General features: G+C 33.7%; 2 protein-coding genes across 7 annotated transcripts in view; both read right to left on the minus strand.

Moving 5' to 3' along the window:
* The window catches only part of LOC127153668 (chloride channel CLIC-like protein 1), a 62,736-nt gene extending 58,706 nt beyond the window's left edge, over positions 1-4,030 (minus strand). For 2 of the 6 annotated variants that reach the window (XM_051094880.1, XM_051094877.1), the window contains exons 1-6: positions 3,846-3,951; positions 3,425-3,603; positions 940-1,059; positions 680-790; positions 365-589; positions 137-277 (exon numbers count right to left, since the gene is read on the minus strand). In XM_051094880.1, the coding sequence (XP_050950837.1) occupies positions 137-277; positions 365-589; positions 680-790; positions 940-1,059; positions 3,425-3,603; positions 3,846-3,891 (822 nt within the window). In that variant the 5' untranslated portion in view covers positions 3,892-3,951. Of the gene's footprint in view, positions 1-136; positions 278-364; positions 590-679; positions 791-939; positions 1,060-3,424; positions 3,604-3,845 lie in introns of all 6 variants that reach the window. The other 4 variants (XM_051094879.1, XM_051094883.1, XM_051094881.1 and 1 more) reach the window with 3 other exon arrangements.
* A 158-nt stretch (positions 4,031-4,188) lies between these two features.
* On the minus strand, positions 4,189-24,213 carry wdr47b (WD repeat domain 47b). The gene is made up of 14 exons (XM_051094800.1): positions 24,049-24,213; positions 23,195-23,364; positions 22,857-22,940; positions 22,685-22,769; positions 18,212-18,999; positions 15,822-15,933; positions 15,364-15,533; positions 13,247-13,474; positions 12,997-13,164; positions 11,750-11,919; positions 8,625-8,795; positions 8,405-8,536; positions 6,843-7,061; positions 4,189-5,103 (listed from the first exon to the last, which is right to left on the minus strand). Exons 2-14 carry the CDS (start codon positions 23,350-23,352, stop codon positions 4,961-4,963), a joined length of 2,628 nt encoding a protein of 875 aa, XP_050950757.1. The 5' UTR covers positions 23,353-23,364; positions 24,049-24,213; the 3' UTR covers positions 4,189-4,960.
* Positions 24,214-24,656: the final 443 nt, after the last annotated feature.

Below are 24,656 nucleotides of genomic sequence, written 5' to 3' on the forward strand. Positions count from 1 at the left end.
CCAAGGAGAGATATTTAAACCAATTAAACTCTTTAATGTACAATACAGTGAAAACACCTTTCAACTCTTCATTGTCATCTGTTCAGTACTGCTTTAAAAACAGGTTACAGACAGTCAACAGCACAAGAATAATTACCATATAAAGATGGAACCAGTTCCAGATCAAGCTAATAAAAAAGCAAACAGCAAACATTCTCCAGAACTGGACAAACCAGGAGACCACAGACCAGAGCTCAGTGCAGATTATGGCTACAACAATCAGAACAATCGAAGAAACCTGCAGAACAAAAATACAGCACGTTACATTTATTAACACTAATTTAAACACAAATGTTTATCTCTGAAGGGTTTTACAAGAACTGACCTTCAGTGCAGTATCAGCATCTACATAAAATGTGTCTTCGAAACGCCACTTCCAGGCTTCGTGGTCGTGGACTTTAAATCTGACTAGAATTTGACTCAGAGCCTCATCCATGGCTCCAGTGGTCCAGTCATCCTCTTCGTTCAAAAGCTTCTGGATCTCCACCAGCGATTGCTTGGACAGCTTCACCTCAGCGTCATAATGCATGGATATTTGTCCATCATCAGGCTAAAGATTTTTTAAACAGAAAAGATGTAAAACCTTCACCAATGTAGATTAACACTGATTCACTTCCCTGGAGAAAACATAGTTGCATACCAGGCCAAGTTTTGACGTTTCTTTAAGGAGCTTGGAAAGAAATCGCTTGAATACTGGAAGACATACTGGCTTTGTAGAGGTGGAGGTCCCCTTCTTTTTCTGTTCATCAAACTAACAAAAGAGACAGCAGCAATGAACAATAACATAATATATAGTTTCAGTCACTCAAAGTGCTAAATGGTACAAGTCTTCAATGGTAATTCAATTGTACCATCTACAGTGAGGCCTACTAAACAAAGGTGTATTGACATATTCTTCACCTCTTTTTGCAAAGTCTCTAGTTTACTGGTGCACTCAGACACATCAGGACACTGTTGAGCTTCACATGATTCTGAGTTGAATTCCCTCCTCTTGGTTGGCACGTTTGAGTAACTGGCAGACTGTCAAACATTAAAAAAAAAGTCATATAATGTAGTTTTGCGTTTCCTGCAAAAATGACAGATTTCAAGGCCTTATGTGATAAAAGACGAATGACACTTTGTTGACAGAATACTGATTCAGTGAGGCACAGTTGTTGACTTGGCTAAGGGTGTATTGAACTCTCCAAAAAGGGGAAAAGGTGAAGTTTAAGTCCAGAATGAAAATTTACAGATAATTGACTTTCCCCCTTGTCATCCAAGATGGTCATGTCATAAAGAAATTGTTTTTTGAGGAAAACATTTCAAGATTGTTCTCCATATAGTGGAGTTCTATGGTGCCCTTGAGTTTGAAACTCCAAAATGCAGTTTAAATGCATTCCCATCTCATTTTCTCCTCCAAATTTAAAACCGTCTGGTATCGCTGCAGAAGTACCGACCCAGTGTTTACAAAGTCAATGTGCAAAGAAGATCAAACGGCCTTTACAAAAAAAGGTAAAACAGCGATGTAGGGTGATTTTGAAGATGGGAGTTTTTCGACATACCCTGTCTTGAACCAGAACCAGAATACACAAAGTTCATGCAGAGCTAGACAAGATGAACGTTTGAGGTTAAAAAGTATATAAATTTTAATTAAAATAAATAAATAAATAACCAATTGGTTTGTTAGACAAGACCCTTATTTATCGGTTTAGAGCCCTTTAACCCTTGTATGGTGTTCATATTTTTGTTACTCAGCCAGTGTTCGTGGGTCTGGTGGACCCACTGTGTTTTTGGGTTTTTAATTCAACACAATTTAAAAAATGATGTTAAAATACTCAACAGATGTTTACTTTATCCCAATTATAAGCAATATAAACAGAATGTTTGGCTGATATTTGCCCTTTTCCTTTGTTAGATCACATTTATGAATTTAAGTGCTACAGCCTTGTGTGGAAATGGCAGGGGCAGAAGCACACAACTCACACTTACACTCACACTCTCTCAGACTCTCTTTCTTACACATATTCACACACACACACCCAGCAGGCACTGGACGTCTATATAATGTCAGGCTGACGTTGGACAGACGTTGCATTTTGGTGGAGAATGAAAATCGTGCTGACGTCAGTATTTGACGTCAAATTGACTTAATGTTGGATTTTGGTTACACAATCTAAAAACAACAAAATATCAACGTCAGCTGACATTGGTATTGGACATCAATTTAACGTTGACATTAAACGTTGAATTTACATTGAATTTTGGTCAGCCGATGTCGCAACCGAAATTTAACCAAATATCAGCGTCTTATGACGTTGTGTGCCATAAACACACATACAGATACTAATAGAAGGCCCAGACAATAGGGGTACAGAGTGAAGTTACACAGGACCTATAATTTCCACTCTTTTTTTAGCCCCGGGTCCAGTGGACCCGAACATCCTGTATGTAACATAAGTGTGTAGGGGGTGTATAGTGAGCGGTCACTGAACATTTGTTCTGATATATGTTCTTCACTGAAAATGAGCCAAGGCCAATGAGCTTGAAAAAAATAATTTTGCGTATCATTTTTCTTTTGACAAAAGGGTTAAAGCTGCATTTAAACTGCATTTTGGAAATTCAAACTTGGGGCCACCATAGAAGTCCGCTATATGGAGAAAAACCCAGAAACGTTTTCCTCAAAAAACAATTTCTTCATGACTAAAGAAAGAAAGATATGAACATCTTTAACGAAATTATGAAATGATCTGTACATTTTTGTTCTAGAAGTGAACTTCTCCTTTAAGCTGCAGTTACATTTTCTGCTCTGCAAATTTACGCAAACTAAATCTAAGCATTTCAATAGGAATCCAAGCGGGCAAAAACTACCTCAGGGCAAAAGATTTTACGGTTGAGGTTGAATTTGCATCACTTACCAATAGAAAGTGACTACTTCATGAGCTGTTCTTCATACATTGTTATAATAATAACAAAAGACAATGACCCTTTGCCCACAAAACTTCTCATTCAACTTAAACTGAGTGTTTAAATGAGTTGTTCACACAAAAACCGCTCATACCGTTTGGCGGGAAAAAGGCAGACCAACGGCTAACGTTACGTGTTTAAATTAATAAATTAAATGAATTATAATTCTAAAATTATTAAAGTTTCGATTTACACGAGCTCGATAAGGACTTTTCTGAGTATGAAAATGAAAGATGCAAAAGTAGCGACTAAACTTTCACTTTTGGAAGAACTTTTCGAATTTCTTATAAACTAAGACGTTCGTAAAACTTTAAAATACAGAGATTTACAATGGAGTCAGTCAAAAAGAGGGACTTATGTTAAGAAATACGAAAGGCATTTAAATGTCCTGCATGCTGATATATTAATAAACTGTCAGATGGTTTTAAAAAAGCGTTTTTACCTCTGTTGTTTTTCTCATGCGTTTTGTCGTTGGGTCGTAGTTTAGCATGTCATAAGGATCGATCCATGCATCATCATCATCTTCGTGGTTATTAGCGTTTGCAATAACAAACAGACTACAAAAAATAAACAAACTCCAGCACCCAAACGACAAACAACTTGGCACCTTCATGATCTCCACTAGAACAAAAAACAATGAGAAAATGCAGACTGGTGAATCGATTATTACACATAAAGTGTGTTTATAAGGTTCAGATTCAGCTTTCTTGGACACTCTGTTTACTAAATGTTAACTAGACCGTCTACCAAACGTATTTTACTATAGAATGCACTAAATGAAAACCAAACTCTATCGGCCGCCTAAAAGTTACACATTGACGACTAAACAGATTTAGTATAACGAAATAAGAAGAACTAGTTACCAAACATTTCCTTACATATTGGAAGACAGCTGTCATCTAGCCACATAGAAACACACACCTAGAAGCAAAACTGTAATTGTATAAAACCTCAAATACGGCTTCTATGTACTCACATCTATGTGCAGTCGTTTTTGATGAAGTTTCTTCGTTGGTTTAACACCACAACTTCATGTGGCACCCATCGCCCCCAAGCGGACATTGTTTTTGTTATATCTAAAATTCAACCTTGACTACTGAAGCAAGTGGAGAGGAAATCGTAAAAACGTATGGGAATACATAAACATGTAGCATTTCCTTTTTAGCACCTGTAGAAGAATGAGTGAACTGTTCATCAGGCTAAATCTCATCGTTTCAAAACAGTTTATTTCCATGTTCAAATAAATTACTAATACTTTGTACATCAGGTGATTGAGAGTCGTTTAGCTGCTCTCTTTATCGATACAAAAAGGTGCTGAATGAATGTGCAAAAGTGATGCATATTATGCATATTAGGAAATGATCATTTAAAGTAAAAGCATTCCTAAAAATGCATGAAACCATTTCAACACTGAGGAGGACGACTTCCACAAAACATTTATCCTCAGTATTTACAGAGTGTTGCTTCATTTACATTTATTTAAAGAAGGACATGAATATTCATGCGGCATAAACAACTGCTGGATGAGTGACGTCCGTAGTGCAATGTGCTATACAATGATCTAATGCCTCGAGTTTGCTTTGAAGCCTATACAAAAGCTCATATTTACAAGACATTCAGTTGAATAAGTGTAACTACAGAAAACATCACTTCAAGGCACAATTCAGCTCACATTTTCAGGACCGTTTCGTTCACTTGAAATAGCAAAATGTAGAAGCAATGACATTGTTTGTAAGTGAAGAAACGTCATTAGTTGATCTTTTTTTTCTGAACTGCAATACATTTGAGTATAAAGCTGTTTGACATGCAATTCCAGATGTAGACGTGACTAGAACTGTCTCAGTTTTCTCATGTGAGTGTACTGGTTACATAGAAATACAAACAAACACGCACTGACACACTCTTTCACTCTATTCTGTCCTTCTGAGTGCAGGAGGATCAGTGTTTTCTGTGCTCTTCCGTATGGCTTCTGCTGTGGTTAAGGCTGGTACGCCCATAGTGTGACCGTCTTATCGGCTGAGGAGGACAGGAAGGACAGGTCTTTGGTGTGCCAACGGCACTGGATCACTTTATCTCCGTGTTCAGCCACCACAGTGACCGGCAGCGTTTTAGTGAGATCCCCTAGAGGAAAAACAAAAAGAAAAAGGAGAATTTAATTTGACAAAATGGTATTGTATTTCCCTAAGGTGATATAAAAAAGTACAGTGGGATTTTTTTAATAATAATAATAATAATAATAATAATAATAATAATAATAACGATAATGATAAAAACAACAACAGCAACAACAACAATAATAATAATAATAATGATAATAATAATCATCATCATTACAACTGCAATTTTCCCACTGTAGAAGCAATACAAACATCAGACTTTTCAAAACCAATAAAACTCTGTTTTTATTATTGTTGAATAATAATAATAATAATAATAATAATAAATAATAATAAATAATAATAATAATAATAATAATAACAAATTAATAACATTATTATTAATATTATTATTATTATACACAACATATTAAAATATTGCTAAGCTAATTCTGTGAAAGTAGCTGACATTATATATATATAAAGCTGACATTATATATAGTATTGAATTAATTTTAATAGTAAAAATAATAATAATAATAATAATAATAATAATAGCAATACTTTAATATTTTGAGTATATTATTTTGTGCTAATTCTGTATAAAAGAACTGACATAATTTGAGTTGGCTTTTAATATTTTAATTTTAATACAATAAATAAAATAGATAAAAATGACATTCACAAGACATAATCTACAATAATAATAATAATAATAATAATAATTCACAATTATTATGGCAGATTATATTTTATTTCTACTACTACTACTACTATTAATTTGAATTTTAATACAGTAAATAAAACATAGGAAATTACATTCACAAGACATAATCTGAAATATTATTTTTGCAGATTTTGTCATTTTTACTACTACTACTAAATCAATGAATTCAAATAAACATAAAACATGAATTATGAAATGACATTCACAACAGAGGTATTTCATTTTATTTCTAATAATAACAATAACAATAATAATAAAAACAGTGGTATTTAATTTTAGTAGTAGTAATAATCATAATAATAATAAGGGATGCACCTAAATGGTAATTTTGCTATTTTATTAAATAATATAAAGTAATTTTGTACGACTTTTTAAATTTAACTCAATACGTTTAATGATATTAAGTTTAAAACAGTCAATAAAATAACCACACTTTTACTGAAAATAACACAATAAAATTGGACAGAAAATATAATAATAGTAATAATAATAATAATAATAATATTAAATATCAATATATATACATATATATATTAATTTAGTTCTATGGAACAGAATCAGATGCAACTTTTTTTTAACTAATTATGCAAATATTGTATAGTCCTACAAAGCTATTATTATCAGAGCATGTGGATGAGAGGGTAGCGTCATTTAACCAGTATTGCCATGCTACAGCACAGTAGCGCTACTGCAAACAGGAACACGTGTACTACATAGATATTTGCTGTTGGTGCATTATTTGAGCGGACTTTGCTTTTTCTGGTGAGCGTGAGTGGGCGGTACACAAGCAGAACGCACATTCATAGAGTGGAATAATGAGCGGATTGTCACACCAAGCAGTGACTAATAATAATAAAATAATAATAATAAAATTATGGGAAAAAAATGAATGGCATTCACAAGTCATATTACTTCCGTAACGTGACATTTACTGTGATTTTGAGTGAAAATCTAAATTTACAAGAATTGATTAATTGATGAAAAAGGACTTTATATGACATCATTCTTTCTGTGACATCATTTGAAACCCAACCTACCTTGAAGATCAGTGATCATGACCTTGTTGTCGTAGGAGCCGGTGAGCAGATAGTGGGCGCCAGGAGAAAAGCGCACAGATCGTACGTCACTGGTGTGCGGCCGATAAGCCTGGACGGTTCGACCTCCTCTGATGTCATAAAGCATGCAGCGACAGTCTTCCAATCCGGTGGCCATGAGCCGCCCACTGGGATCTACTGCCACCGAAGCCACAGCACTTCCTGTCACATGACACAATAATATATGATCCAAACCTCTGCGCAAAAAGACATTCAATAACAATGCATTAAGTAACAAAATTAAAAAATGGCAGACCCTTGATTATCATTTTTGTGCTGTTGTTATATTGTGTTCAATTTTATTTCATTTGTTGTCACTGAATTGTTTAATATTGTGTTTAAGAATAATAATAATAATAATAATAATAATAATAATAATAATGATCAACGTTGTCGTTGTTGTTAATTATTAAAATGTATCCTAAAATATTTTACATTATTATATTTCTGTTTTATACTACTACTACTACTACTACTACTAATTATTATTATTATTATTGTTGTTTTTGTTGTTAAAAATTGTTTTGCATTGGTTGTTGTCACTGAATTTAAATTGTATTTAGTAGTACTAATACAAATAATTAATAATAAAAATAAAGAAGTAATTTATTATTTATAATAAAAATAAATATATTTTTTAATAAATAAAAAAATAATACTAATAATATATTACATACATTATGATTATTATTGTTGTTGGTGTTGTTTTAATAAAATATTTTATATTATTATTATTATTATTATTATTATTATTAATAATAATTATTATTATTATAGTTAATATATTATTTATATATTATATATATATATATATATATATATATATATAATATTTAATACTAATGCTAATAACTGATACTATTATTATTATCATATTACATCATTTATTTTTTTGCACTAGTTGTCACTGAATTGGTTTTAAAATTTAATAATCTGTAAGAATAAGTTTAATACTATTCTGATTATACTACTACTACTACTAATATTGTAATTAATAATAATAATAATTATTATTATTATTATCATCATCAATATTGTTGTTGTTTACAGTGATTGTTGTCATTTAAATGGTTTTGAATTTTAATATTGTTTATTATTATTATTATCAAATTATAGTTAATATATTATCATTTTAATATTATATTTAATCATACTAATGCTGATATTATTATTATTATTATTAATAATAATAATAATAATAATCATAATAAATAAAAAATTGTCAGTGAAAATAACTGATATTATTTATTGATTTATTTATTTTACTTGCACCAGTTCTTTTCAATTTATTGAAAAAAAATCTAAATAATTATTCATCTAAATAATTTATAAAACAGCTTAAATGATTCATTCACAAATCACTCTGAATTTGGTTTGAATAATTTCTAAAAAATCGTTATCCCATAAATCACAAAAAGCTGGGAAGATCATAAAAAAGTGGAAATTGGTCAAAAAAATGTGGTCCTAAATAAAGGCTTGTAAAGGAGCTGAGAATAAACACACACCTGTTCCATGCAGGGCCGTCCCAACCACCTTCACACAGCTGGGCACACGCAGGTCCCAAAACCTCACCGTCTTATCCTGAGAACCAGAGGCGATCATCCACCCGCCCCACGTGTACAGAGACAGGATGTGTCCTGCGACAGCACATCAGATCATACAACATAACACAACATCCTATTCATACATTCATACAGGACGTTTTGCGTGTGTATGTGTGTGTACCCGTGTGTCCGCTAAGCGCGTGCAGCCCCTGTCCTCTCTGGCAGTCAGTGGTGTAGATGTTACAGTCTCCAGCCCCAGCGCTAATCAGAATTGCTCCTCCGCTCTCAGGACCTTCCATAAACGCCAAATCTCTGATGGTGCCATCATGCATGCTGAACTCCAGATCTGGACCTGCAGTCCAAACACAAATGCGCATTTATCATCCACTGTTTAGCAGTTAGCTGTGATTGTTGTGGTTTTACACTACACATGATACATTTGATCCAACTAGGGATTTGATACAATAGGATTTCAGCGCTGCACGCTTGAACCCCTGATACAACAACGACAATAATAACCATACATTGTAAAACAAGTGCACTGCAAAATAAACTAGATAAAAAAAGTTTGTCAAGACAAACTTTAGGTTGGCTTGAGAAAGCCGGAACAAAAAGTTTTAAAAAGTTTGGAATGTTTAAAATGTTTGAAAAGTTTTAAGAAGTTTTAAGTTTGATGGTTTTCAGTCTAAAGTCTTTGAAGTCTAAAGCAGTTTTAAAAGGTTAGTTTGAATGTTTTGAAGGCAATACAGTTTGCAGTTTGTCAGAGATAGATGGCAGATGGATGATAGATAGATAGCTAACATAATTAGCAAGTTACTAGCATGATTCAGGCATGATTAGCATTTTACTAGCATGCTGCTAACATGTTTACCATTTTATTAATATGATTTGCAAATTACTAACATGTCACTAGCATGATTAGCAAGTTACTACCCTGGTGAAAAAACCAGCATATGCTGGTAGGTATGTTTTGATGCTGGTTTATGCTGGTCCTTGACCAGCAACATGACCAGCATAAACCAGCAAAGGACCAGCATCAAAACATACCTACCAGTATATGTTGTTTTTTTCACCAGGGTAGAGGTCTGCGCGGGACTGTTTTTTTAGTCCCGCTCCCGCAAGGTTTTATTCCGCACCCACCCGCTCCCGCTATATATTCACTCTTTGTTCACCCGCTGCCCGCTTGGAATAATTTTCTTCCCGACCCGACCGTTCCCGCAAAATTTTTATCTGTTTCCAGAATCTCACATTTAAACCGAAAGAGAGAGATAACAAAAAAATTGTAGGTTGTACAACAATTTATTTTATTTTTATTCTTCTTGTCAAGATGCTGTTAATACAGAAAATGTGTTGCAGAAAAAAAAGTAGAAAAAATGTACAAAATTGTAGCATACTTATTATTTTTATTCAAAATACAAATTTGACATTTTTTGTCAACACAGTAGCTTAGGAAAAATTACATCTGCCATTTAAAATGATAAGCAAAATATCAAATTCGTTGGCTCGCCATTACGAAATTAAATCACTTTTAGCCTAACAATTTAACGAAAAAATGTCCCGACGTCGATTTCAGCGCCTCTCCAACAAAAGAAAATATATAAATACAACAATAATAACTAGTAATAAATTAAATTTCAAAATTGTAAGCCATTAATGAAATTAACGAAAACGTTTACTTACTTGCAAAATCACCTTTTCCAAATTATTTTAAATTAATTTAAATTTAAATTAGGGCCGGGACTTTAACGCGTTAATTTAGATTAATTAATAACACAAAAATAACGCGTTAAATTTTTTAACGCATTTTAATCGCACTTATTTTTGCACCGCGGAACGTTTCTCACTGGATGAGTTTCGGCGGACCGATTATACTGGAGCACCAACTAGCGTTCAGACAAAAACAAACCACAGTGAACATGGACAAAGAAGCTGATGAGACCGCTTTGGTTGGCTCTTTATGTTGTTGGTGCAACTGGCACTTTATGTTGAACTCTTTATTGTTTTGGCCAAGGTTATTGAGAGTTGGACTGAAATTAATTTTATTTTTTTTAAACCAGCTGTTGGTAAATCAACAAAGTCTGTTGTGGCCTCCGAAGCAACAGAGATGTTGTCTACAGTAATAGTCAGGGTTTCCAATGTTCTGAATGTACTTGAAAGTATTGTGTTTTACTTAAACAGTTTACAGAAGGTCTACTTACCTACAGGGTACCTGATTTTCTGAAATGTAGGCTACTATATTTCTAAATATCCTATTGCTACACTTAATCAGTCATTATTCAATGGTATACTAAAAATCCATATGAAAAAACTTACTTCTCACTGTTCTCAGGTCAAATATTTATATGCGATTAAAATGCGATTAATTTCGATTAATTAATTACAAAGCCTCTAATTAATTCGATTTTTTTTTTTTAATCGAGTCCCGGCCCTAATTTAAATTAATTATTTTATTTATTTGCGTGCAGCGCGTGCATAACAGTCATGAGCGCAGGCCGTACAGGTGCTCGATAAGAATGAGTAAAGCACAGATATGCTGTTCAGAAAAGACGTCGGGAACGGTATATTATTAGACCGCCTGCTCCCGTCCAAATTACACCAGAGTTACCGACTGCTACCGCGTTTTGTTTGTAAATTTATTCCCGCGTAGCAAAAAATCTGGTCGGGACAGCCGCGGAATGCAGACCTCTACACCAGGGTAGTATGTTGCTAGCATGTTTCTAACATGATTAGCAAGTTGTTAACATGTTGCTAGCATGTTTCTAGCATGATTAGTGAGTTGCTAGCATGTTTCTAGCATGATTAACAAATTGGTAGCATGTTTCTAGCATAATTAACAAGTTGCTAGCATCTTTCTATCATGATTAGCAAGTTGTTAGCATGTTGCATAGCAACTAACTTCAGATCAGTTTGAAGATTGGAGTTTGGAGTTTGTAGAGTTAAAGCTCTAGAAGGAGATAGAGTTAATAATTTTAGTCTCAGAAGAATAATAATAAATGGAAGTTTAAATAGCATTTCAGTAAGTTGGCTTTCTCAAGCCAACTTAATGAAAATCAATGTTTAATTGGTATATTATTTTTGCTTTACACTGCAGTTGGGAAATTACAATACTTCTTTCGACAAAAAACTCCAGCTTCAGTGAAAACCGACTCACAAAAACACATCTCACTACAAATTTAGTGAAATGCTGTAATCATATGCCATAAAATTAAAGCACAACCGATGACATTGAGATCACTATTGCGTTACTACGATATTGATAATACCGTTACATCCCTTAGATGTAACATTATTTGAAAAGCACATTACCTGTGGCGTTGCAGGTGTCCGCATTGAAAGGAAGAACTTTGACGTATTTGTCATTGGAGCCCGTGGCGAGAAGCTGTCCGCAGGGACTCCAGGCCACACAGTAAATAGAGCCTTTATGGTGCTTAATGCGCTTGAAACAGATCTCAGGCTGCTTTACTGGACCTTGAGCGCTAGACAGGAAGAACAGAGGACGATCAAGTTTTGGACAGTTTTGGGTCCCATTGACTTCCACAGTAGTTTTTGTCCATACTAAGTCAATGAGACTTGAAACCATTTGGTTTCCAACATTCGTCAAAATATTTTCTTTCATGTTCCACAGAAAAAAGAAACTCATACAGGTTTGCAACAAGACTTGTATGGCTTAATATAACATTAATGATGTCTCTGAAATATGTTGTAGAAAACATATGAAAGACTTACGTTATTTAAAAAATCCACATTGTTTTTATACATATTTTGGACTATGGGGGGCGCCATTATTTCAATGACGTTAAATGGCTGCAATCGGTGAGCTACCGGTGCTACTTGTTGCTATTTTTACCTCAACACATCTCAGAAAATAAAATACTGATACGATGCCACATTGTGCAGCTTTTGGTTGTGATTTTCAGTCGAAGGGCAACAAAAGAAGCGATGTAAGTCTTCACTGCTTTCCTAGCGATAAGAAGAGGAGAAAAGAATGGGTAGATGCTTGTGGACGGATAAAATTTACTAAAGACCCGCGTCTTTGTTCTCTCCACTTTAGCCCTGATGCCTTTGAGGCTTTTAGTAGACCACAGCTACTGAAAGAGCTTACAAACGGCAGAGACAAGAAATGCTAGATGCCATCCTGACAGGGCGTAAACATGCAGATGCTTGTCATAACGCAGTAGCCACTGAAAGACTTTCTCAGCGCCAATTTCTTCTGGGGGCGATTAGATTCCTTGTTGGGAAAAAAAAAAATAAAAAAATCGATGGTACAGCATTTGGTTTAAGGCAACGCTTATATCCATCACCACTTGTAAGCTCTTGCAGTAGCTGTGGTCATTGTATCACTATTTTGTTTTTCGAGTTGTGTTGCAGTAAAAATAGCAATAGGTAGCATCAGGGTGCAACCATTTGATGTCATCGAAACAATGGCGCCCCCCCATAGTCCAAAATATTTATAAAACCATGTGGTTTTTTAAAATAACATAAATCTTTCATGGGTTTTCTACTACGTATTATAGTAAGTGTTATATTAACCCATACAATACACCAGAACACACCTGGTTTTGAGGGATTGTGGGTAAGTGCAGACACGTAGTGTTTTGGAGTTGGAGCCGATTGCGTAGAGCGCCCCGGACGGGTGGAAGGCGACTGCACGCACAGCCTGCGTGTCCTCCAGCGTCTGCACTGCAACGAATGGGGATTTGGGTCTCTCGTCCTGAAACACACTGTCGTGATATCAGTATTAGAAGCAGCTCATAAACCAGAGTTACGTATTTAATCTTCATAGGGTTGAAGGTTTTGAGAAACCTCTGGTTGACCAGCACTGGGGACTCGTCCAGAGAAGGGACGCCTCGGCCTCCTCCCTTTTGAGGGGTGCTGCTGATCACCGCGGTCTTGTTCCGGCCTGGGCCGGTGTCTGGGGTCTGTTTACCGGCACCGCTCGCTGGCGTACCATTACACTGCTGGGCCAAAGCCTGGACGTCTTCCCCCAGGTCTTCCATTCCCACGTTCAGTTCTTCCAGTTTCTGAATGGACCTACAGAAATGATGAAGAAAATCTAGAGATCAGGATGACCAATGCCTGATATCATGCTGATATTTATACAATTTAATGACTGCAAAGCATTTTTCAAAATTAGCTTTATATTTATGCTAAAAAACAAACAAAAAAAAGTCATTAAAAAATAATTATTCATAACGGAGCAATACCAAAAAGTTCCTCACACCATCGTGCTCAGGTCATAATAATTATACTAATAATTACAATCCTAATTATTAGATTTACAAATATATATACACAACAATAAAAATACATATTGTATGAAAATAGTTTAAAATACAAAAGAAATACATACTAATATGTACAATATACTATTAATTTGCATTTATTTAATAATAATTATGAAAATTAATGAAATGGCAGAATACACATACTGCTATTTAAAGATGGCAAAAAATGATGATTACAAAACTATTATGAGATTAATATGTCTATCACTAGTAAAAATCCTATAATAGAATATAATAGAATAGAATAATATAATATGTGTGTGGAAATACATGTATTACCTATTAAACTATAATAAATTAATAATTAAACTAATAATGGAAAATATACAAAATTGTATATACTTTTTTTATTTAATTAAATTTTTATAATTTTTTTATTTAATATAATTTTTTTTATAATTTAATTATTTAAATATGTAATAATTTAATCACCTTTATTTATATACCGCCTTTAACAATACAGAATTGTGACAAGGCGGCTGTAATATTTAATGTATTTAATAATAATATAATATAATATAATATAATATAATATAATATAATATAATATAATATAATATAATATAATATAATAATAAATGTGTGTGGAAAAATATATTGCCTATTAAATTATAATTAATTAATAATTAAATGAATAACATAAAAATGTATTTAATTTAGTTAAATAAGTATTAAATATGTAATTATATAATCATTTAATAGAATAATATATATATAACATACTATAATGACACAAATATATACTTATAATATAAATGTATTTATATTATATAAATGTAATATACTATATATAAAATAATATATCTAAAAAACATTAACCATTAAATTACAATTAATCTTATTAAAAACATAATAAATAAATAGCATATACATAATGTAACATAATACTTAAAATTATAATAATATATTTATATGAATATAATTGTGCGAAAAATATATATTAACTATTAAAATATAATTAAATAAATAAATAAATAATGGCAAAAAATATGCAATAGATAATATAGCATGAAAAGTTACTGAAAAATAATATACATTAAAAAATGGTGAATTACTGATCATTTCAAAATGGGAAAATTTTAATTTTCATATTAAAATGTTACATATAAAATATAATTTATACACAAAAATTTTATATAATATACATATTTTTAAAAATATATATCTGAACTATTAGATTATATTTTAAGGACCAATTAAATAGTATCATTTACATAACTTATGAATTATATAAATGATATTATATAAACAATATTTTTGATTCAATAAGTGTCAAGGAGTTTGAAACAAACATTTCTGATAGTCTCAAAATTGCCACATATTTCATGTCTATCACTACATTTGAAATCATACTGAATGTAATACTTAACAATATAATATTGTTAGAATAGAATACAATAGAATAGAATAGAGTGCATGCTATTTTCATTATCCCTACTTGAAAGTAATGGCACATCAATAAAAACAAGTAGAACAAATGAGAGTTAGCATTTCCAGTCCAAGAAGCATTTACAGCACTTTCAATCTCATCATCTAGACACTGGAAGTCACATAATCAATCAACAACACTGCGCTGCCAACACATCTGAATGCCTCTGGGGCACTTTAGAGGTAGACGGGTCATCTGGATCTGACCTGTTCAGGAACTTCTGTGTGAGATTGTGCTGCGCTGTGTCTGTGGGCTGCTCTGGGGGATGAACTCCACCCTCCAGCAGCATCTGGTGGTAGAGCTGCCTCTGCTGCTGCTTCTGCTCAAGATGCTGTTGCACCCGCAACCGCTGACGCTGGAACTCCTGAAGCTGCTCCTACACACACACACCACAACAAATCTGTCTTCATTCACTCACCCGAACATTATTCTGAACCTGTATGAGTTTCTTTTTTCTGTTGAACACAAAAAAACTGACTTTCATTAAGACTTTCAAAACTGACTATTTAAGTGAATGGTTACCAACATTCTATCAAATATCTTCTTTTGTGTTTAACAGAAAAAGAAACTCATACAGGTTCGGAATGACATAACTTTCAATCTTTTTGAGGTCCTGAGCATGTAATCTACATGTGTCTGGTTTAAAAGGGAACTGAATTATTACCTCAGATTTTTCAGCTGAACCCGTGGCTCCACCGTCTCTGCCAGGAGTCAGTGGAGGACGCAGCGAGTTTGTTCCTCCTGAGCCGTTCATTCTCTCATCCTGCGCTTGTGCTCTGGAGGAACAGGACAACACCAGTCAACACAAATAATCATGATAACACAGTGTTTCCCCTGCCATTATATTAGGGGGGCGGCCCGCCCCTCCAACGACAACCCCCGCCCACCTTGAAGGTCAAATTAATTGTATATAACTTCATGTTCTATATAGCGCCAGATCACAACAGAACTCATTTAAGGTTACACAACACCACGTCATTTCTGTCTCTATGTGGTTGCGCGTCTGCATTGATAAAAAAAAACGGATTTACTCTACTCTACTTTAGTGCAGAATGCCGTGGAACGCCACGGAATTCGTCGATTTTTGGACGAATAAATCAAAAATAGGTCTCTCACTGAATTCGAATCGTGATATTGACCAGTGTCTGTGCATTCTGACAGTATTTTATGGACAAAAATGCTAAAGTGTTTTCCTCCAAAAACATATTTTCTTTACGACTGAAGAAAGGAAGACATGAACATCTTGGATGACAAGGGGGTGAGTACATTATATGTGAATCTTTGTTTTGGAAGAGGACTTCTCCTTTAAAACGCAAAAAGACGGTTTAAATATGAGTCCTCCATGTTCCGCTTGGCTCTGTATGAATGAATGGCAGAGACGCGGTTTTGTTTACTACACAAATACTGAAACACACGTGACGCTCGCAGTGATTTTTGGCCTCTGCGTCTCACTATATGACTACATGAATGCATGAACTTAATCTCTAGAGCTGCTGTGAATCACTTCATGTGAATTTTACCGTTTCATTTGAGAAAACTAGCATCATGTCAGTGTATACACACAAAAGTTCCCAGCAACCTTTCAAAATAAAAGTACGGTTTAACATGTTACAGAAATATATTAGTCTTGTATTACTTTTGTACAGTATAATGTAGGTGTTTATATATTCCTATTTCTGGGAAATTTAAATAAAACAATTAAATGCTAAAAATAAATCTTACAATAAGATTAACACCTAATTGTAGTAAAAAAAATACTACAATTATTATTACAACTTTTTTAACATAATTTTCACACAATTTCTCTTCTATGTATTAATTTTAACAGCAAACCTCTGTTTTTTTGGCAAAAAAATAAAATGGTTTAATATTCATTTTATTAACAATAAATAAATGTTTAATGCCTTCATTTGATTATCAGAAAAATTAAAACACAAAAATCTCTGAAAAAAAAAAAAGATAAGAAAAAGATTGCAAGTCCCTTTTGATAAAAACTGCACATTAGTATTATGCTTTTTGTTGACACTTCTTACAACAAAAATTCTTCGAAATATATTGACTGTCATTGAAGTTTGTTTGGACTTAACTAGTAAAGCTGCCAGGGTTTATTTCGGTGGATCCAACTGGATTACAAGCGTTAAGCTTAACCACCATATGCTGACAGTAACACCTTCTAACACAAAAACAATTCTCAGAAACTTGATTTTACTACAGTATTTCATACTTTACAGTGAAAAGTGCAGTTTTGTTCATGACTGATGTCTAACACAATATAAGATAGTTTAAAGAACATTTTTTATCCAAACAAAAACACTGGACCCCATTTGACTTTCACTGTCCAAAAAACAAAATCACTAAGACAGATTTTCAAAATATCTTCGAGTTCCACAGAAAGTCATAATGATTTGAATCGACGTCAGAATGCTTAGCTGACCCAAAAATGTTCTGTCATTAATTACTCATGTCCTTCATGTCGTTCCAAACCCATAAGACCTTCGTTCATCTTCAGAACACAAATTAAGATATTTTAGATGAAATCCGAGAGCTTTCTGACCCTGCATAGACAGCAACACAACTGAAACGTTCAAGGCCCAGAAAGGTAGTAAGGACATTGTTAAAATAGTCCATGTGACATCAGTGATTCAACCGTAATGTTATAAAGCTACGAGAATACTTTGTGCACAAAGAAAACAAAAATAACGACTTTATTCAACCATTTCTTCTCCTTCTTGTGCGTCATAGTACTCTTGTGAATGTGTGTTGAAGAAAATAAATTGTTAAACATAACATTACGGTTGAGCCACTGATGTCACATGGACTATTTTAACGATGGCCTTACTACCTTTCAGGGCCTTGAACGTTTCAGTTGCGTTGCTGTCTATGCAGGGTCAGAAAGCTCTAGGATTTCATCAAAAATATCTTAATTTGTGTTCTAAAGCTGAATGAAGGTCTTACAGGTTTGAAATGACATGAGGGTGAGTAATTAATAACAGAATTTTTATTTTTGGGTGTACAATCCCTTTAAATGGTAAATTTCTGGACAAACTATCTCACCTGTCAGGCGAATCACTGAAGCCGCTGCTGTCCAGTGGGTTTTTGCTTCCATTTCCACCTGAAGGATACCCAAAGTTGGCGAACGACTGTGACATGGCCGTTGCTTTCCCGTCACCTTCTGTGCTTTTCTTTTCCCGTCCCACCAAGCCGTGGGACAGTCCGTCCAGGGCGGGATTGAGAGAGCGGGACATGTAAGTATCCGCCGACTGGGGGCGCCGTAGAGGCGACGCTGGGCAGGGTGAGAGTTTGGTGAGCAGAGGTGTGAGAAGATCCGCGTGACCCGTCCGGACCGGTTTGACGAGCCGGTCTACGTGGATGCTGAGGGTCTTCTGCTCAAAAGCGCAAGCGAAGACCGACGGCGAGAGGTTTTGCAGCCAAGACAGCAAACTCAAGTCTAGTTCCTCGCAACCGTTTCCACAGAGGACGTCGACGGCTAGGAGAACCTCCTCCTCGCTGATTTCTTCACCGGTGGCTTTGCTCTGGCAGAACTCGACGCAGCATTCGTAGAGTATCCCTTTGATGAGGAGCTGGAACAGACGGTCACTGCTGGCTTTGAATCCGGCTTCGCTCAGTTTGCGGTCGGCGGGGATGAATTCGGCCACCATGGTGCAGGCTTCTTCGAAGCAGTGCACGCGGGCTGTGCTGGGGTTCCAGTCTTTGAATTCGGTGTGGTTGGTGAGGCGCGGGAGCGTGAGGAGCAGGCAGAGTTTGCTGTAGTCTTCTTTGGTTGGGCAGAACTCTTCCAGGGAATGAAGGGACTTTACAGCGTCTTGCATGGTCAGCTCCAGCTGCAGGTGAGAAAGAACGAGGCCATCGTGAAATGGTTCATGAATAAAACCTTCTGGCACATTTTGGGTCAAGATTTATGAGGTTTAATGTGAGATTGCTCAAAATATTTTCTATCTATCTATCTATCTATCTATCTATCTGTCTATCTGTCTGTCTATCTCAGTATTAATTGCTATTTTCATGGTAATGACAATAATAATGAATTATACACTGTGTGCAGAATTATTAGGCATGTTGATATTCTGGTCATATTTTTTTTCCAAACACATTTTACCAATTCCAAACCACATCAGTCTTAGTAACTACTGTTAATTTTGTATTTAATCATTTATATGTGATATATAATTGTCCGTGAAGGCTGGAAGTGAAAAACTCCTTATATTCAGGTGTGCAGGATTATTAGGCATGTTTTCGTTTACAGCTAAAATGAGCCAAAAAAGATATTTAACCCAGACTGAAAAGTCCAAATTATTAAATGCCCATGAGAAGAATGCAATACTAATGCATTACAAGAATTTGCAAAGTTAAGGCTTGACCATTGGACAGAGAAATGCTTGTTGAGTCTGCATGGTCAGAAAAAACAGGTGGAGAAGAAAAGATGCATGTTAACTGCAAAAGAATTAGGAATTAAGGTGAAGAATTAGGTGTGACACCATCAGGAACCATTTAGTCTCCAGCGCCACCATTTTCCAGAACTGCAACCTACCTGGAGTCTTCAGAAGTGCAATGTGTCAGGTTCTCAGAGACTTTGCTTGGTAAAAAATCCTAAAAAATGCCCCTTACTTAATAAGAATAACAAGCTGACGTGTTGTGAAATACATGAAGACAGTTTTTTTATATGCTTTAGAGACAGATAAGAGACTCTTGAAGGACAAGCATCACATCCTCTTGTGCCTCTGATTCAAGAATTTATCTTCCAAAATCTGGCAGTAAGTTTTGGGAGTTCATGTTTAGTCTCTTATCCTGAAAAGTCTGACTTGCAGAGATGGACTAAAATGAACTCCCAAAACTTACTGCCAGATTTTAGAAGATAAATTCTTGAATCAGAGGTACAAGAGGATGTGATGCTTGTCCTTCAAGAGTCACTCTCAACTTATCTGTCTCTAAAGCATATAAAAAAACTGTCTTCATGTATTTCACAAGACGTCAGCTTGTTATTCTTATTAAGTCAGGGGCATTTTTTAGGATTTTTTACCAAGCAAAGTCTCTGAGAACCTGACACATTGTACTTCTGAAGACTCCAGGTAGGTTGCAGTTCTGGAAAATGGTGGCGCTGGAGAACTGGAAATGGTTCCTGATGGTGTCACACCTAATTCTTCACCTTATTTCCTGATTCTTTTGCAGTTAACATGCATCTTTTCTTCTCCACCTGTTTTTTCTGACCATGCAGACTCAACAAGCATTTCACTGTCCAATGGTCAAGCCTTAACTTTGCAAATTCTTGTAATGCATTAGTATTGCATTCTTCTCATGGGCATTTAATAATTTGGACTTTTCAGTCTGGGTTAAATCTCTTTTTTGGCTCATTTTAGCTGTAAACGAAAACATGCCTAATAATTCTGCACACCTGAATATAAGGAGTTTTTCACTTCCAGCCTTCACGGACAATTATATATCACATATAAATGATTAAACACAAAATTAACAGTAGTTATTAAGACTGATGTGGTTTGGAATTGGTAAAATGTGTTTGGAAAAAAAATATGACCAGAATATCAACATGCCTAATAATTCTGCACACAGTGTAATTATAATGATAATAATAATTGAACTTCTTCAAGATTTATTTCTCTAATTGTTAAAGGCCATTTTACAATAAAACTTAATTCTATTTTGATGATACAAATAACAAAAATAATAATCATAACCTACAATTTTTGCATAAATGACAAGCATTATTTATTTAATTATACTTTTTTTAAAAGTATTAAAGGCTATTTTAAGGTATGAACAATAATAATATTATTATTAATAATAATAATAATAATAATAGAGAATTAAACTTCTTCCATTTTGCACATAAGACAAACATTATTTATTTATCAAAATTGAATAAATAGTAAAATATAAATAAATAGTAAATATAAATAAATAAATAAATATATATATCAGTTAGTCTTGTCTGATTTAATATAAAATGGAATTAATTTAATTGTAAATAATAATAATACTAATAATAAAATAAAATTATAACAATAATAATAATAATAATAAAAAGAAAAGAAAAATAATTATAATTATAAAAATAATACACACAATTTAAACTTTCCATTTTGCATGAATTTATTAATTGATTAACTTGTTTGCTTGTTTATTTATTTATTAGCATAAAATTGGCCTTCATTTACATTTTTACTATTATCATTATCAAAACTGATAAATATATTATAATAATAAACAATATTTATAATATTTATTTATAATAATAAATAAATGAAAATATAAATAAATATATCAATCAATCTTGTCTGATTTTATGTAAAATCGAATGGTTCATTTCAAATAACAACAACAATAATGTACAAGTAAACTTCCAATTTTGCATAAATGTATTTATTTATTAGTATAAAATTGTCATTCATTTACATACTATTACTACTATTTTCATCATCAAACCTGATTTTTTTATTTAAATAAATAAATAAATATATGAATAAATGTATCCATAAATCAGTCTTGTCTGATTTTATGCAAATTGAGTTTAATTTCAAATAATGATAATAATAACAACTAAAATAATAATATACAATTAAGCTTCCCATTTTTCATTATTTTATTTATTTATTAGTATAAAATTTTCATTCATATTAATACTATTATTTTTATCAAAACTGATAAATAAATTAACTAATTGTAAATAAATTATTTATTTGCAAATAAATAAATAAATCTAGCAATCAATCTTTTGTTATTTTATATAAAATGGAATAAGTTTAACAGTTATTATTATTAATAATAATAATAATAATAATAATAATAATAATAATAAACATTTACAAATTTCCATTTTGCATGAATTAATAAATGTATATATTTATTACTAAAAATTGTAAGTCATTTACCTTTACTATTATTATCATCATCATCAAAAAAATAAATAAAATGTAAATAAATACATAAAATATAAATAAATAAATAAATAAATATACACATGCATCAAACTTGTCTGATTTTATGCAAATGGAACAAGTTTAATTTTAAATAATAATAATAATAAATTAATCCTCATTTATTTATTTATTTTAGTATAAAATTGTCATTCATTCACATAATTACTATTATTATTAAAACTGATAAATGAACTAATTGTAAATAAATTATTTATTTATTTGTATAAAATTGTCATTCATTCACATTACTATTATTATCATTAAAACTAATTGTAAATAAATAAATCAGTCTTGACTGTTTTAATGCAAAATGGAATGTTTAACTGTAAATAACAACAACAACAACAATAATAATAAATATATGATTAAACTTTCCATTTTGTATATATTTATTTATTTATTTACTTATTTATTGTAGATTAATTTGTTTATTTATTTATTACTATTAAAGGCTACTTTCTTGGCACTACTACTACTAATAATAATAATACAACATACAATTCAACTCATTCCATTTTACATAAAAGACCAGCAAAACAGATCTTTTTTAAACTAACATGACGTCAACACTCACATTCTCATGGTCATCCGCCGCAGATATAGCGTTGTTTACACACAGAGCTTCCAGAAACTTCTGTTTTAGGATGATATATCGAAACCTAAAAGATGAAAAAAGCCCAAAAGACTGTGAAACAAGCAACACAAGCCTGAATGCTGGCAAAAGTCTCGAAACCGACTGTGCTTACTTCTTTCTGTCAAATTTATCCAGGCACTCCAAAGGCTGAATGAACTGCAAAACTTCCTCCCATTGCCCATCTAATATAAGTTGCCTTAGGGAAAAATCAGAGCCAAAAATGATTCACCTACCACAAAATATATTAAACAACATTCTTTTATAAGTAAAAAACGATGTTACTGCAAGAAACGGACGTGTACCTGACAAAAATACACTGTTTTGCCATTCCCACACTTCATTAAGCAGCACAACCATTTAAGGTTGGCAGTTTTTTTTCACAATAGACTAGAGTCAATGGCTGCTAAAATGGCCACCACAAGTATAACTTGAAAAACACAGCTTACTGACCTCAGGAAGAGCATATCATCTGAATAAAGCCCATTAATGATGCCACTCTCTTTTTCCAGGGCCAGCATACTGATGTGGAGCTTTCTGGAGTTCAGAAAGTCCAGGATCAGCTTGATTATCTCGGCTTCTTTAATGTTTATAATCTCCTCTGCAGTCATGGTGTCAGATTCCTGAAGGGACAAGGTTATCTGTAAGCGAGCAAGAGCTGTGTGTGTGTGTGTGGTTTTGCTCACAGTGTGGGAACCAAATATTCCCACAAGGATCATTTCCAAGTCTACGTCCTCTGGATGTGATATGACCATTCTGGTTCCAAATGAATATTGCATGTTGGTTAGTAGATAAGTAATTGTTTAGCTACTATACACACTCACACCTACCTATTGGATATATTATATCAAAAAAAGAAAAACAAAGCATAAGCATCAAATGTGAAGCACCATCAATTCACCCCTCATCTCAAGCCCTATTCACATGCAGCATCATTTAAATAAATCATGTGATCCAAAGCAAAAGAAACCTTTTAAATCTTGATTTATTATGCATGCAAATAGTTGCATGCAAGTACTGCGACAACTTGTGCCATGCAGTCCTGTCAGCAAAGAGAAGCTTGCATTTCAATGTGTTTGCACTAGTGCAATGGAGACAGCAGCACTGGGAATTAGGCTGCTGAGCTGACCATTTACTGACCCAGTTCACTGCATGCAACATCAAATCTGTCATTTTCGCTGACATTCACATGTATAAACAGCATGCATGTCCTGTCTGGCCCCCCAGTGCAACGCAGTGGAGCTTTAACTCTCTACGTGCCTGCAAGACACCGTTATAAAATAGGTGCAGCGTTTCCAAAACCTTACCTAAAATCAAGCTTCGGCCAAACCCGAGTTGTTTACTCTGTCTTCTCCAGGGCGGATTAGCGTGAGCTCAGCGTTCAGTCGCCCGAGCGTGAGGTGCGTTTATCCCGACAATGGCTTGTATGTCCCCACCCACCTTCCGCCTGTCTCACTGTCTCCATCAGCAGCAGCGGCAGCAGCGCCGGTTACCGGCGGAGAGACGCGCTGCTTCGGTCACACCCACTGAGCGAGCCGCTGCATTGCTGGTCACTGGTCTGTTCTCTAAGGTTCTATTATAAATGATGAGTTTGGAAATCTAAATTATGCCATTATGTGGGTTCAAATGATTTTGGTCGGAATAAATGGACATTGGACAAAAGTGGACAACGTTTTCTTATTCATTATTTGAAAATAATCCAAATTATGACACTTAAAAACAATGTGCTATTATTCAACTTGGATGTTTTTTTTTATTTTATTTTATTTTTTATTTTGCTAGAAAGCAAAAAAAGCCTGCTGTTGTGCTGTATGAGCACTTGGTGGCGCTATGAAATCACAAGACTGATCCAAAAGCATGTTTTGGATTTCCCCACGAATCCATCGATGACATTGCTGACACAATCGGTGAACTT

This window comes from Labeo rohita, chromosome 22 (genome assembly GCF_022985175.1).
Source record: "Labeo rohita strain BAU-BD-2019 chromosome 22, IGBB_LRoh.1.0, whole genome shotgun sequence".
Lineage (NCBI taxonomy): Eukaryota > Metazoa > Chordata > Actinopteri > Cypriniformes > Cyprinidae > Labeo > Labeo rohita.